Source organism: Nothoprocta perdicaria, unplaced genomic scaffold (genome assembly GCF_003342845.1).
Source record: "Nothoprocta perdicaria isolate Ctin4 unplaced genomic scaffold, notPer1 scaffold_27, whole genome shotgun sequence".
Classification (NCBI taxonomy): Eukaryota; Metazoa; Chordata; class Aves; order Tinamiformes; family Tinamidae; genus Nothoprocta; species Nothoprocta perdicaria.
Window position 1 is genome coordinate 2,623,942 of NW_020455499.1, and position 16,984 is coordinate 2,640,925.

The window sequence follows — 16,984 nt, forward strand, 5'->3', positions numbered from 1 at the left end:
ACTCTGGCTTCGCTCTTTGCAGAGTTTCAACTTCAACATGACTGTTTTGTAGTAGATCTGTTGAAGCTCYGCAGGCAGTATCCTCAGCTACTTTTGTGACTTGTGGTGAACCAGTAGCATCTGTTCACTAAGTGGGATTTAGTGAACATTAGGTGTTGCATTTCACAAAAAAAAGGTCTTGCATAGAGCTCACTGCATCACTACACTGCCATAGCACTTCTAATGCTATAGAACGACACATTAGTTCAGACCAAGGGTCCATACAGCACACTGTCCTGTTCCCAGGAGAGGAYAGTGCCTGGGCCTGCATAAAATTTCTTCTTAGTACTTAGTACTTTCAGCTTCTGATTATTTTTAGCTCATTGAATTTCCTTATCATGATGTGATTTATATATCTAAGTGATTTTTCTATRTAGTAACATTCAATAGATCTCATTTTCCAAATTTTGTGAGCCCTAGGTACCTTTTCCAATCTTTACTATCCTTTTTGTAAAGTAATTATCAATTACAAATCAATTTCAAATCAAATCAATTACAAATCAATTACAAATCAAATACAAATCAATTTCAGGTCCTATTTGCTTAATTTGATGGCTGTTCCTTACCAGGTACCTTAATTACCCTCTCCATAAACTATGTACCCAACAGTATATTTTGGTGGTATGMTAGAGATAATCTATATCTTATCCCTCAGTGACTAGAAATAAAGTGTGACCTGCATATGCACCTTAATTCTTCCCTATGTTCTGCTGCCAGATGCTGAGATGAAGAGTTCAATGTACACTAATTCATTTTGGCTAAAGCCAAATGAATTAGTTTTGTTAATATTGGCTTGGTAACAGCTGTTACAAAGTAGAATTCTGAATAAGAACAAACAAAAAATAAAAACATGAGCAAAAAAGTGCAGAATAAGTACCTCAGATGCTTTTAAGAAAGGGYATAGAAGTTCAATGATCATAATATCCTAACAAAATCCTTCCAATTCACGGCATATTGTAATATATATGCTCATTAAATGCAAAATTGAACCTCAAATGTGAAATTATTTTAAATGTTTCCCTTGAGATTCTGCTCTTGCTACCATTTAAGTTGATGACAAATCTTTCTGTTGGCTATACAGAGTATTTTCAGACTTGAAATGATCTCTTTTCGTGTTTTAATGTGATATATTTCAAATAAAATTCTTTCTAATCATTTAAAAATGCCTTCTCAGGAAGGATTTTGGGTGTTTTTATAAAACAGAAGTTGAAAGATGCTGTCCTCCTTTGTGTATACAGGGATATATGAATACTTATTCCTTTCAATAACAGTATGAACACTGATGGAAAAGTACTCTGCTGTACAGTGTTCATATGTAAATCATGGAGCTGTATTCCAGCAGCAGGAATATTTCTTGCAGACAGAGAGATGAGAAKTTAGTTCATTGTGTGCATTTTTCTAGAATCAAATCTCTGCTTATAAATAATTTATTAGTAGTATAGAAAAAGTATTTGCTTATATTTTGCAAATCARTATAGAAACATGACAAATGTTTATTTGCATGTGAATTACTTTTTCCACAAATTATTTCCTTTACATAATTTATCATATTTTCCACCTCCTCTTCATGGCCTGTTGAGAAGAAAAGGAATTAAATGTCAGTGATTTGCAAACATTTATACATTGAGCTTTTACTTAGAAAAAAATTAGAAGTATGTATATAATCTGAAGAATCCATATAAATGCTAACCTTTCATTTGCTTGAAAATAACTTTGCTGGAGAACTGATGCAATTGCTGTAGATATRCTTTTATTATGACTTTCTTGCAATTTCAAAATGAAAAATTATGCTCACCTGAGAAATGTAATTCTCCTCAAATGGGCATACTTCAACTTTATTTTTATCAAGTTTGTATTAAAAAAGAAAGTCTGAAATGTTCATGAAATCTGTGCCTTTTTTGAAACCATTTTTGATTCCTGTCAATCACTCTATTCTAACTAAAAGCACCCTATATGTTGAAAAGGTCCTGCCAAATAATCCTTACACTTGATTTTAATACTATTTCATGTTTCAGTGGTTGGCTGTGGTGGAAATATCCTCTCAAAAATGCCTGTTTGCCATTTCAGTCCTACTTTCACATAACTCTATGACTGTTTAAATCTAAATCATATAGAGACTTAAATTCTGCTTCATCACCTATAGTACTGTAACCAATGGTCCATAGTCTAGCTCCTGTCTTCTTTCTCTCYAGTGTCTTGGGTACTGGTTCTCATCCTCATGTGGACAGAACATGSTTGTCTGCTGGGACACTCTTCCCCATGGATCTCTCTCTCCTTTCTTGTGGTGGCAACAACAGCAGGATTCAGGGCTTKTGCAGGGAGGAGAGCAAACAGGCTGGAATCCACTGTCCTACATAGCCTGATTCTACTGTTTGCTTTCCCTAAACCTTGAATTAACTTCATGTCTACTTTTCCTCTTCAGTGTACACCTTCTGTGATTGCATCCAACCTCCCTACCATGTTTCATTTCCTTCTACAGAATGGAAAAAAAGAAAGTTTTAATTTATCATGAAATGTCTGACTTATGATACCTTCCATCTGATACCGTAACCTTCCTGTCTGTTAGCTCCTTAGATACCTTTATCTAGCGTCTCCCTTTTGGTTTTCCTGAAATGACTTGGAATTCCATCCTTCACCTTTTTTTTTTTTTTCCTGAATTTTCCAGCATATTGACAATAGTGTATTTTTTCTTTTCCTGAACTTATACTGTCCATTGGTTTTTGCAACTCACTGTATTCTTGTTCTGTTAAATCTCTAACCATTTTGTCAGTGTTTAAATCAGTGGATTATTCTCATACTTTCTTCTGTAGTTAATTTCTAGAAAACTGAATTTCTTCTCTTGAAATTCCAAACCTTGTTTTTCTAGGTACTTCATTTACCATGGCAACACTATTCCTCTGAGCTTTTAGTGCAGGGGTAGCTAATTCTTCACATAAATGGGTTGAAAAAGTGTGAGATGAAAGTTATACTGTTACATGACTCCAAATGAAAGAGCTATTTATTCCTGCTTACATCCTTTATTATCAGGTGCCAAACACGTTTAATTTCTAGTCAAAAACTAATTGAAATAAATAACATATATGTATCCAGCATCACTTATAGTTTTCAAAAGACATTTGAGAGACCCGTTGGTATTTGTATGATTGTTTTGTTATATTGGAAGATGAAATTTAGTTATAATGAGTTATGAAACAAAATTCCACAGCAAAAACACTCCTTAAGATATTTTAACAGTTACTGATTTTGACTTTTTTATAATCATTGATTTGGAGGTGTGTGTGTATATTTATATATATGAAAATGAGAAAACATTACATGGAAATGCTAATAAACCTAGGGTTTTTACTTTTTCTTTTCTTTATTCAGAGCCTCAGACATGTACATTGAAAGACTTGCTCTGTGCCAATGGAGATTGTGTTTCAGCAAGATTCTGGTGTGATGGAGACTATGACTGTGCAGATGGCTCAGATGAGGTAGCCTTCTTCCAGGCCAAAAAAAAATATGTTGATAATTCTAGCAAATTCTAGCATTATATTTTCCCCCGTGTGAATATTTTAGTAAGTCGTTACAGAATTCTACACATGAAACTGAATATAAGAGTCATTAAAAAATAAAAGTAAGGCCTGTTGCTTGTATAGCAGAAGCTCACTGATTATTGCCTTTGCTATTTTTCTGTTTTTTCTGTTTTTCTGTTCCTTCCTCTCTCTCCTAATCCTTCTGCACCTCATGTGTTTGCCTCCTACTTAGAGGTTGCAAGCAACATTGCATGGATATTATACACAAACACATTTTATGTCACAAGTTCTTAAAGTATTTCATAATACGGCAAATTCTGTTCTCTAAYTTCTGACTTTTCTAATTTCTGGTCACCTGTATATTTATCAACACATTAAACTTTTGATCTTATGTATACCTTTTTTTATAATTGTAACAGAGGTATTGTGAAACGGGCTGTTCGAGAGATCAGTTCCAGTGTTCCAATGGTCAGTGCATATCAGCAAAATGGAAATGTGATGGTCATGAAGACTGTAAGCTTGGAGATGATGAGAAAAATTGTGAACCAGGTATTGCTTAAATAAAGCTGAGAATAGTTTTGTATGAATAAATGAAACAAGGGATAGAACAGAGTGAAACGAAGAGAAAGCAACTCAACAAAGCAAGATAATTTGCACATCACAAGTGGGGAGGAAGGCAAATGAATCAGAAATTCCTCTTTCATTTGAATTTATGCCTTCCTACTCATGTTTTAAACACCTGCTTATGAACAGCCGTGCACTGTAAGTTTTCTTCTGGCAGAAGTTGATAATGAATATCCAGCTTACCAAATTCCTCTCTGACAAGAGGACTAATTTTTGGTATATTACTAAATTGCCGCTGGGAATTTTTTGCTTTGTAGTCCATTTTTATCTGTCCTCATGCAAAGTGTTTCTCTAGCAAATTAACAGTTTTATTGTTACAGTTTTCTTTCCTTTTTGCCTTTTTGGAAAATGCACTTGTTTATGTTTGCATGAATTTTGCCAGATCTTTAGTAAGTCATCTTTAGATCACTGAAGCTGAACTATATTTAATATTAATTTTATTGTAATAACTCTTCTATAAATTAAGATTATTTAGTTATAAGCATTTATATAAATTTCAGAGTTATACTTTAAACATGCGCTATTTTATACTTATATTGATATATGCATTGTATTTTTCATTACTATTAAACATAAGAAAAACAGAAGATAAACAAAGCAAATGTCCTTTCACTATCATTATATAATTTACCTAGGGCAAGCTCAGTTTTGTCAAAAATGTAGCTGTGTTTTCTGAAAGAAAATTTCTTGTCAGCTACAAATAAATGTTTATTCACTAGGCTTAACCAGATGAAAACCTTAAATTACAAAGCAGCTTGTTATAAATTGTGTTTTTCTTAATGCTAAAATGTGTGTTTGTAATTAGCATCTCCAACCTGTTCTTCAAGTGAGTATGTGTGTGCAAGTGGAGGCTGCATTTCGGCGTCTTTGAAATGTAATGGAGAATATGACTGCGCCGATGGATCCGATGAGGTAACTCACACAGTGCGGTTGAATTTTTTGTACCGTCTGACATTAAGTCTTTTAAACATTGTTCCCACTTCTGATATCAAACACCATAAGCGAGAAAATATGGGAATATACAAAGCATGATTAAAATTCACTTGGAGTTTGGTAACTATTTAAATAACACTGTCCATAGCAAGGAACAACTAGGTTGCATTAAATAGCTGGGTAATAAAACAGTATCAGTTAACTGTGGTATATTTGCAAGTRTGCTGTCAGTGTTACTGTTAATTGATGTTTAGTGCACGTGTGTATTCACACAGATGGACTGTGTAACTGAATGTAAAGAAGATCAGTTTCGATGCAGAAATAAGGCCCACTGCATCCCCATCCGGTGGCTGTGTGATGGAATCCAGGACTGTGTGGATGGCAGCGACGAAGAAAGCTGTGACCAAGGCAAGACACGCTTTTCTTGAAAAAGGCTTACTTTATTTGTTTATTTATTGGTATTAAGACACATTGTAAGTAGGGATACTGCAAGAGTTGTGARCGATGCCATGACTTCTTTTGGAAATGCAGCATTGAGTTTCATAAATGGCTGSATAAAGAAACAAAATTCATTGTTTATAACTAACAACTCTTTTCTCCTTCGGTTTGCCTTTCTCAAGAACCAAAAGAGAGTTATGTTTTATTGTAACAGTATATAAGTCCTGTTAATTTACAGTGATTGTACAGGTAACAATAATTTACAAATCCATGCAGTTTAATGATAAATTGCTGACTACATAAATTTAAGACCCAGTTTTCTATCTGCTTTAGTGTAGAGGAAATCTTATGTCTAACCAGAACTTACAAGATCACAGCTTGAATGCTCAATTTCCTCACAGAACAGAACTGAACTCATAACATAAGTYGATTCATATGGAGAGAAACCTTGTGTCCAAACTTCCATTTTTAGGGACAAGCTTCCAGATATGATCTTGGGAAATACCCTATTAATCTAATTCCAATAGTTGCTAATTATTCACATAGCCTGAACTAACAAGAGTTTTTCAATTGTTCGTATGTATATATTTACATACATATGCATATATAGGTACACACATACATACAATGTTTAATTGCAATATAGATATTATATACATCATTAAACATCCTTAATGAAGCTACTCATAGTTTTCCTCCTGAGGGTTGAACCATGAAAAAAAAAAAAAAGATTTTTTTTTATGTGAACATTTTTATCTACGAGAGACATTATTTTATCTACGAGAGATTACCACCGTCCAGAATTCTCGGTTGTTGTAGAAATTGTAGAAATTGTAGAAAATTGTAGAAATTGTAGAAATACAGTGACAGAGAAATTCAATGACAGAGAATTCAAAATTTTTTTAAAAAAAACATTTTTTTCAGCACTCTGATAACTTTTTCTCTCAAAATGAATGATGTTGCAACTAGTAGTTCTTTTCTATTTTGTCAAAAAAAAGCAACTTTTAAATATAATATACATCTGTTTTGTCATTTTTGTTGTCCAAAATCTGTTAAACTGTATTTACAACTAGGAAAATAATGAAGTTATATGGAATGATTTTGTGTTTAATAAAAGAGACGAGAAACTGAAGACAACTGGAAGAATGTTGCAAAGACAGTTAGGTATAAAAGGAGACTTCTTCTAATGTTTTGCAAAACTGACTTTTAAAATTATCTAGACTGTATCTCTTTAAAACCAATGAAGTATAAATAAGAGCAACACTTTCATTATATCTGAAGCCCACGTTATTCTTTGGATGGCATAATGGCACTTCTGTGAAATACAAATTGCTTATCATATGCTAAGAAGCCTTTTGTCTAGTTGGTTATTGCTATACTACTTTGTATTTATGTTACAATTATGATCTTTTGTTACAGAAATCTAGTCTATAAAAGAATTATGACAGAACAATCACATAAAACAAATGCCAGTTTATCTTGCTGGTACTTTAGAAAAACTAATTTYTCCTCAGTAGAAATACAGCTAAAACAAAAGGAGTTTTATTCTAAAGCATTCTAAAATAATTCTTGTAGTATGTATCTCTAGCTAAGTGTATTTAAAAAATAAATCAGCATTTTAAAACTTGAATATACAACTAGAGATGCAGCATTGATGTGATTACAATCTATACTATATTCATKTCTTCCCATTTTGAATTGTACGTATTTTTACATTAATAGAAATATTTCAATTGAGTATTTGAATTATATATATTTGAACATTTGAATTGTATATGTTGACTCTGAATATTTGAAATAATTGAATTGTATATGTGAATTGTCCACTAACAGAAATAATTTAATATTTCTCTTAATGCTCTTAAGGTATACTTGCAATGGAAGTGAATCATACCCAATGATGTAATATAAACATTACACCCTATTTCTTGCTGGCTATTTGATATAAATTAGCTTTCTGGAAAACGAACCCTTTATATGGAAAGAAAGCCTCTTATTGGTCATAGTGGGGCCATGACAGCACTGAATCAATAAGAAAAAGCTCCTGTAGATTGATCCAGTTTTTGAATGTGCTTAGTGCCTTGGGGTAAGCCATGGTGACAGTTCTGGTGCTCTCATGTAAAATTGCAGTGTTTCCTCCTCTGCAGATGCTCAGCTTCATTTCTGTTATACTCTGCTCCTCTCAGGAAACTTTGAGAATCTATCGTGGAAAAATATATTATATAGAAAATGAATGTTAGGGAGCTGTTGTAACTTAATTGATAAAATCAGTGCTTTCAACACTGAAATTGCACGGAGGACTTTATTCTTGGCGCATCTGTGCTCACCAAAAATTACCAAATTACCAGYAATTACCAAAAGAAAGCAGTTATCTAGTCTGACTCTTTCCCAGTAAGGCCAGGTCTTCTTTCACAGTGGAAGCTGGTGGAGTCATTAAAAGCTTTGTTAAGCACTGTACAASTCAGAAGAAAAACAAAGCCAGCTCATGGAGAAGGGATTTCAGTCGCTTTGTCCCTCTGAAGATGATGTGTTTCAGTGAGGCTGTSAGCAGGCCTAGGTAGAACATCAGGCATTCATAGGAAATAAACCTCAAGTGGCTTTTCACAGGTGGGGCCATATTTCTGTATTGTTCTGGTTTATTCCGTTCTCTGAGAGCACAAAGTAGGGATGTACCCAACCATTTCTTATCTGAAAGACAGCTTCACCTGAGGAAGATTTAGACAGAAAGATGGTTTAAATATCTCCTGGCTAAATACAAGGGGAACATGTTTAGCTGGTGAGTTTTTAATGTCTTTCCTTGATAATTGCCAGGCCARTCAGGGAAGTAGATGAAAGAGCAAAATCTTGACTTGCAAAAAAGCAAAGTGTTTGCTTAAGGAGTAGATTTTGAAATGAGTTTTTGTCTCTTCAACCCTTTCRTTTGAGATTTGGTTCATTTAGTTATGACGTGTTTCATTCACTGGGGATAGAATGTGATAAATAGCTCTACTGATTTTCTTTTGTCTTTCTGCTCTCTTGTTTTTCTTCCTATCTTCTGTCCATCCTTCCAGGGGGAAATGTGTGCCGAGCTGATGAATTTTTGTGCAACAATTCCCTCTGCAAACTACATTTTTGGGTCTGCGATGGAGAGGATGACTGTGGAGATAACTCTGATGAAGTGGCTGAAATGTGTGGTATGGCACCAAATTTTTCAGTGCTTTTTATTTAATAAAGTAAGCAAGCAATTTAGAAAGATTATGTAACATCTATCAAAGAACGTACAGTTCCAATCTTTTCTCATGTGGCTTTTAAAACAGTAGGAATAGCTCGAAATAAAGATGTACAAGTAGAATACTATTCTATAAATGGAAAGTTTTTATTATATGTATTTATTAATCTACACCGGTGAAAACTTACAGAATGAGGAATTGCCTCTGTTAGTTACACTTATCTGATAGATAAATGCCTGTTTATTCTGAGAGTAATTGTTTTGTAAGAAACATTTCCCTGAGTACGTTATTACACTGACTTTAATATATATGCAATTAACAGAAATTTAAGATTGCAAAGCTTTAGAAATAGCAAAAACATGTGAAAATGCATTAACCAAAATGCATCAACTTTTAGATAGTAGACTTGCCAAGAAGAATTTAGCACAACTTTTTGTCACCTAATCTATGCGCATGCAGAAGTTTTACCCTAATGTAAAATTTAAATTCTCAGAGTTCCAAGAAAAATTGCATCTTAGTTTTTACTCTGTCTATTCACAATGAATTCAGGCAAGTTTTATTATAAAACCAATACTAAGAATATTCTTTACAACTATACTTAATTTTACAGCCATAATTGATTTCAAAATTCTGTTGAACAACAGGCATTCTATGTATTTTATTCTGTTCATTGAGGCAAATGGCTAGTAAGCATATCCAGTTTCATGCAGTTTTCTATTTTTATTGCTGCTATTATAATTTCTGATAAAATTGTGAATAATCTATTTTTTCTAGTAACTGCACACATGGAAAAAACATAATTGTATGCTCAAATGTAGAACAACGTTGGATCTTCTACCCGCTTTATTTTATTTACGTTGCACCTATTGATTCTCAAAAATAAGCATTATTAGCCTAAAAATTCATTTTAGGAATGAGAAAAAAAAAAAAGCAGGAATGAAACAGGAAATATTCCTTTTATAAATGAAAACCTTATACTGTAGATATTCAAATATTGCTTCATTAAATCAAGTAMCACTCACATGTCAGGTTGTACCTCTTTGTTTCTGTGCTTGCTTTTTACATTGGTAGGCAGGCAGTAAAGGAGGGTTAAGAGGACTCGCTGGGTGCTAGCAGATTCTCTGTTTGTTTTAATACAGTAAAGTTTCCATGCCCTCCTACAAGGCCATACAGATGTAGAAACAACAGGGTTTGTCTGCGACCTGAACAGATTTGCAATGAGGTTGATGACTGCGGTGATAACTCGGATGAAGATCACTGCAGTAAGTGATGATACCTTTCAAGACATTCCGATCAAAGAAAACAACTTAAAGGCAAACTGTATTAGAGAAGTGTGCTTATCTTGCATTAAACTTTAACTGGAGGTTAATAGGTCAGAATTTAAATAGAAATAAATTAAGCTTTAAATAATTCCCTACTGCTTAATGGTTCATTTGTATGCGTAGATAATGCAAATATTCTAAATATTGACATAGTYTGGTTACTGTTCTTTTGTAATTGTATAGATAAAATCACATACAAAGCAAGACCTTGTAAAAAGGATGAGTTCACTTGTAATGATAAGAAATGTATTCCAATGGAGCTGCAGTGCGATTGGTTTAATGATTGTGAAGATGGCTCTGATGAGCAAGACTGCAAAATAAGTGAGTCTGGTTAACGTGCTAAGTTTTCATTATTGCAGCAGAAAGGAAGTGATAAAATGAAACTTTCTTCCTTGCAGAACCTCTGGACAAAACCAAAATATGACATGAAGATAACATCTGCACAGTATCTTAGCTGATATACACAGTATTTTGTTTAAAATAGAAAGAAATAAGCAAAAGAGCAGAATAATGAAATGTCCATTCTGTTTGACATAGCATAAGAGCATGGCAAAAATTTATAGCAGTTCAGGTTGTGATAGTTATTAGAGTAGTTTTTGARTTTTTAAAGTAGTTGAGGTTTAGATTGCTTTTTATTTCTTATCTGTGCCAAGATATTTTTATAGTATTGAATTCACCTTCTGAAACAAAAAATATTGATTAAATAGTATCTGCTTGCATATGTAGGCAAATACTGTAGTGTCATACATTTATTTAAAATATAATGTGATGCTATTTTAACAGAACCAAAGATAAATTTGACAGGCAATTTGTTGTTTTCTTTTAAATGTCTTTTTTTTTTTTTGAAGTTTAAAGAAATCTATTAGCATTTCTTAAGATATTTTTGTTTATGCTTAGGTGTCACTGAATATACATGTGAAGATAATGTGAATCCTTGTGGAGATGATGCATACTGCAATCAAACAGAGACATCCCTGTTTTGCCAGTGTAAACCTGGGTTTCRGAGAAACCAAGGGAACAGGCAATGTGAAGGTACAGACCGTTGCATCATTCCTTGCTGTAAAGTATTGAATGTTATCTGGATAGTCAATTTTCTATGTTAGAGAAGGGAATATATTTGACATACTTTTTTTTTTTTTTTTTTCTCAGTGTAAAAATGATTTTATAGCTGTGAGATTAGAAATCAAGATAACTGAAGGGAATATGTAGTGGAAATAGGTTTATGCATTTTACCTGGAGATATTATCAAAAATTAATGCAATCTCTGAAAGTCAAAAGGTCCAGGTCAGATGCTTGGATGATTTTATAATTTAGTGGGTAAACAGATGATTTAACATCTAGTAGAATATTGWACAGAGCAATATAAGTTGGTCTAGACTAGGTATATGAGAATATTTTGAGGTGCCTAAAAAGAACAAAACCTATGAATCGAAAAGTCAGAATGTAAATAATGGATTGAAAATAAAATACCTTATAAAAGACAGCCTTAATATACAGAGTGTCTCACTGGCCTGAAAGCAGACATAGCTATTACAAGAGTTGATCAGAAATCTCGTGCAAAATATACCTTTCAAAGAGAAGAAAGTCTTCCTGATGAATGAATCATGCACAGAAATAGTGCAGATGACTTCACTGAGACTCTCAAAGTGAAGAGATGCTTACATATGAAAGCTTCATTATTTGGCTTTTGAGAAAAAGGTATACACAGGAGGCTTTCCAATACGAGGTGATCATGTAGTTTTTACTTTGAATGAGGTAGTTATATTGGAGAAAATTATAACAGACATTTTCATTGTCGAAGTTAACTTCAGGTTTTAAGGTTGACTGGTGTAAGAAGGATAGAGAAATAATACAAAAATAATTTTTCTGATATACATTGGYTGCAGTGGGAATGACATAGTGATAGCAACAATACGTTGCAAATAAAAATATTTACGAGTTCATTTTGTTCTACGGGATTGTTTCATGATRTTGAGAATGTGTTAAATAATAAAGTATGAAACTACAGATATATTTTTTTTTCCTCATAGATATCAATGAGTGTATGGTATTTGGTGCTTGCTCACAACACTGCAATAATATTAAAGGCTCATATAAATGCATATGTGATAAAAATTATAAGGAGAGGAATAACAGTTGCATAGCAAAAGGTAAGGCTGTAATAAAGTGAATTAACAATACTTCATTATTTAGTTTGTTGCTTATGTAGTTGCTGACATTAACATCTGTTGCATTCCTAATGCATTTTATGTACATATATATATATCTTGAATAGTACATAAAAATCATTCTTATCACTTCCATGTAAATGAACATATTTAATATGCAAGTCTGTTATGTGCAGATATTCCACTTTTTTTTTTTTGGTCAAACTGCAGCTTCCACCTTCTACATCCAGATATACACAAAGTGCAGAGGTTGTATATTATTAGGCATGTAAGCGTTCTGGTGAAATTTTAGAAGCTTGAGGAAGAGAATAATCTCTTTCATAGGGGCATTATTTTAAATACTTCAGAAATAAAGTACTTGGGCTTGACACAATATGCTTTGTCTTGTTGCAAAATTTTAGACAAGTTGKGTATGTGAAATTTATATTAGTAACCTAAAATAGGTATCTAGTATAAATCAGCTGCCTAGACCATGCTCCAGTGAAGGTAAAGAAATATGCACACTTAWAGGGCCTTTCTCCCTTTAATAAGATATATTGCACAAAATACAGGTAACAGATAAGTCTGGGTATTACCTAACTTTTAAAATCCTTTTACAAATAAAACAAGTAGTAATCCAGCTGCCTCAATAAAGTTAATATCATCTTTATGGGCCTATACCTGAATAACTGGAAGTGTGATCACATCCTRTCTGTGATTTAGTGAAACAGTGGGGTGAATTTGGCTTCCCTCTACCCTTTGAGTCTTCAGCTAGGAACCAATGCTGAAGTTACAAGATGTGATTCTGTGAACCACTCCGTGTGTACCTGGTGCACCAGTAACTGATCTGAATTTTACTGCCATTAAATACACATTGAGCACATACAATCCTAGAAGCATAACAGATTGCATCACGTTAATCCCAGTTCTTCTGGGATTAAATCTTCCGTYTTTGGAGCACCCTTGTTAATCATATAGCTGCACCCACAGGGCATAGCTCTTGTGCTGATAAACAGATAGGTTACTAGTTACTACATAGGTTACTACATAGTTTGGTAAGATGTTTTCTAATGTACCCAGAAAGTGCTCAACTTTCTCAAAACTTTACGAATACCTATTGGGATTATTTTAGGAATACCATTTGCAKTTGTGCAACCTGTATCCAGATAATCAATATCACAAGTATCTGTTAGCGGTAGCTATGTGAAGTCCTGACATTTCAGGTGTTACTGCACATATTTTATAGCAGCCCTGATCCAGTTACAGTCCCATTGCATTCAGTTTCAAAATTCACTGTTTTCACTGAATCATCACATCATCCACTTCTAATTTTTAGAGCAATTTAGTACTTATGATCATATATGTATTCCTGCAATATATGTGTATAATGTAACGGACAGTTAGACAAACATGTATATAAAAATGAATTGCAAGTTATATTCATTTTTAATGTGAAATAACCCCCTGCTCTCTGTATGTCACTTAAATTAGTTCAACTCTTAAATAACATTCTACTCTATATRGACAGTCTCAGTGTCATAGTATGTGTGGAGAGACTGATGTCACATAATGATATCAAAGTAAGTATGAAGTTGCAGTTATTATCCAGAACGTGACTTGTTGCATTCTTGAACAAAAAATAAGCAAGTAATTTTAATATAAGAAATTATATCAGAAAAATTCCACAAAGTTATGTAAATGAAAAAAGTACTTTTATATTAGTTGACATTTACCGTATTTCTGTTCCGTTATAATAATCCCTAGGTTCTGAAGATCAAGTTCTCTATGTTGCTAATGACACTGATATCCTGGGTTTTACATATCCATTCAACTACAGTGATGTTCATCAACAAATATCACATATTGAACATAATTCAAGGATAACTGGAATGGATGGATATTATCAAGGGAACATGATTGTTTGGAGTACTCAGTTTAACCCAGGAGGGATTTTTTACAAAAAACTTCATGACAGCGAGAGAAGGCAAAGTAATAGTGGCTTGATAGTAAGTAATCACAGCCAAAGATTACATAATACAAATTGCTTTTGATTTACTTGTCTGGTCTGATTGTCCATAATAGCATGTGCTGATTTTTAAATTAAAATCTCTATTTTATTCAAATGTTATGTATGTCAAATTATATTACTAATGCCCTTCCATGCAAAACACTGAGAAATAACAAATCTGTAAGAGGCTTGAAGAAAATGAATACCATGAAGTTGTGTGTGTGTGTTTGTTTTGGGTATTTTTTTCAGATAAAATAAGAGAGAATATAATAAGCATATATAGAGTACCTATAGTTTAAAAAATATATGAGTTTKAAATGCTTGGAAAGCACAAGACAAAAGTAGTCAGGCCAAAGACAGACTAATGTGCTACTGAATTTCCACAGAGATGAGAAAATATTTAAAAATGGAAATACTCTTCTTCCCTTTAGATTTTTAACTGCATATCTTCTTTCCTAGAGGGGAAAAAAAAAGAATACTTGATGTTTGTGAATGGACGTATTGCTGAAGTCACAGTAGAAATATGTATATAGGAGATTATAACCTAGTGCAATTTCAGGTGTTCTTACAGAACCAGAATTCTTTACATAGAATTGTTAAGGAAATACTACTGCTGATCCAAAGATAATGTGATCTTTGCACGTGTTCTTTATATATAAAGTAAGTTTATATTATTTGACYATGTATCAAATGTGATGGCAGAGGACAGCTGCTAAATTTTTTTTATCAGGCTCTTTCCTTAAAGTTGGAAGGGTTAGTAAGACTGAGCTTCTATTACATGAATGTTTCTGCAGAAAATACCCAGCAGAAAATACTGCAGCAACAACAGTGGGCTAATCTTTCATCTGTCAGTCAGCTCTTACAGACCCAAAACCACTTCTAAGGGGCTTTCATCCGAGGCTATTTCAATTGCAAACGAATGACATTCCTGACCTTTGATGCCAGCAGGGCAAAAAGCCTGAGGGATGGAGAGTGCAGCGGGTGCTGGAGGTGTCTTGCATCTGTGATGGCATCCACATGGAAGAGTGGGTAAAGAACACCACTTCCCTCTGCCAAACACAAGGGAATAAGGATTTTGTTGACAGAAAATGTATGCAAAATAGATGTAAAATAGAAGTGTATTCATAACATTCCTAACAGTCAGATATGTCCTTTGAATTTTGGGGACAGATTGTTTTGAGAACCTAGATATAGACTGAAGCTGTGGAGTAATTCTTCTGTGTCGTTTTTTCATTTATGTGTGGCAGATACAGGTGTCTAAGAAATCATCTTAGATATCTCTATATTCCCTATATAGATAGATTAGATATATAGATAGATTAGATATATAGATTCCTTATGTAAAGAAAATAAATTTTACAAGTCTTCAGTTTGCTAAGTTTAACTTCATGTTTTCTGTGTTATTTCTACTTGTGATTAATAACGGATGCCTCCTGCAGGATGAGTATATGTCTTACCTGCTGCCCTAGAACCTCTCTAATGATTCTGTACTTCCTTATGGATTCAGATGGGTCATAGGCTTCCTTGAGTTGAGTTTTCCTTAATGGATGATCAACTAATGTTTATGTTGAAACTCATAAAGACAAAATCTGCACTGTTTTTTGGGTGCTTGAAAATGACTTCTGTTTTCTAGTGTCTCTAGAAACTAGTCTTCTACTTTCATATTTTATACATATATGTCATATACATTTGTGTCTGTGTAGATATGCATATAGTCTAACCAATCAGGAGTTAGTTTTCTAGTGTTGCTTTAATAAAGTTACCTAAATTTGGTTTGAAAAGCCTATCTATTCCTTGATTTAATGCAAGTTTTTTAATGGCTAAGTTTTCAAAGGTTATTTTGTAACTTTTGTATCTGGGCTTTGATATGTAAATCAGGACAGTAAGCTTGAACAAACTCACCTGCATTTTCAGGTAATTACATTAATTCAAAAATCTATCTCAACTGAAATTACAGCATGGTATTAGCATATCAAGGGCTTTCTACAGAGTATTTAAGTAAGAGCTTTGAGTATCTCTTATTTTTCTGTGAAAAGGGATTTGAGCTTGATACAAATTGAAGCATTAAAGGAAATAGTAAATATCAACTCTCTACAGTTTATTGACAGATGCAGAAGAGGATTGCATTCTTATCCCATTAAGATGATATGAATGAAGTGGTGATAAATGGTGCAACTGTTCACTGGTGTAATCCTCTGAGACAGGATATATGTTATCTGTGGGGAATATTCAACACAGAGTGACTTGCCTCTTAAACTCAAGTACTCGTTTTCATGGAGTAGGATACAAAGCTGAACATTAAAATAATTGCATCATAGAAAAGGAAGAAAAATATAGGTTTGGTGRTATATTCAGTATATTAGCAGCTTACTCCAAGCCCCGTGTTCTCAGAGTACTATCATATGCACCTTTGGTCCCAAGGCTAGGAGAGTTCAATGCATTGCTGCAAATGCAAACACAACGCCTTGCAACCTGAGAAATCAGTACCTCACATTTATTAAAAATATGATGAGGATTCATAATTCAAAATCTTGCCTTCTAAAAGGTGATACATCTAAAGCTCAAGTAATGTTGCAAACGTAAGATTATAAGGTTTATTTTTCAGCCTTCTCCAGGTTACCCTCACTTCACTGACTTGTTCCGTAATATAATTGTCCCAGGCAGGTTGGAACCATTAATTATACATATATTTTATTTTTATATATATAAAATACATTTTCCAAGGACAAATAGATTATATTTTTAGGCA

General features: G+C 33.3%; 1 protein-coding gene across 1 annotated transcript in view; it reads left to right on the forward strand.

The window, feature by feature from the left end:
• LRP1B (LDL receptor related protein 1B) overlaps positions 1-16,984 on the forward strand; it is a 264,021-nt gene that overhangs the window by 198,176 nt on the left and 48,861 nt on the right. Inside the window, exons 66-75 of the mRNA XM_026040854.1 lie at positions 3,406-3,512; positions 3,974-4,103; positions 4,984-5,090; positions 5,387-5,519; positions 8,600-8,722; positions 9,898-10,020; positions 10,264-10,401; positions 10,978-11,112; positions 12,111-12,230; positions 13,992-14,233. Coding sequence (XP_025896639.1) covers positions 3,406-3,512; positions 3,974-4,103; positions 4,984-5,090; positions 5,387-5,519; positions 8,600-8,722; positions 9,898-10,020; positions 10,264-10,401; positions 10,978-11,112; positions 12,111-12,230; positions 13,992-14,233 — 1,358 coding nt within the window. The remainder of the gene's footprint in view (positions 1-3,405; positions 3,513-3,973; positions 4,104-4,983; positions 5,091-5,386; positions 5,520-8,599; positions 8,723-9,897; positions 10,021-10,263; positions 10,402-10,977; positions 11,113-12,110; positions 12,231-13,991; positions 14,234-16,984) is intronic.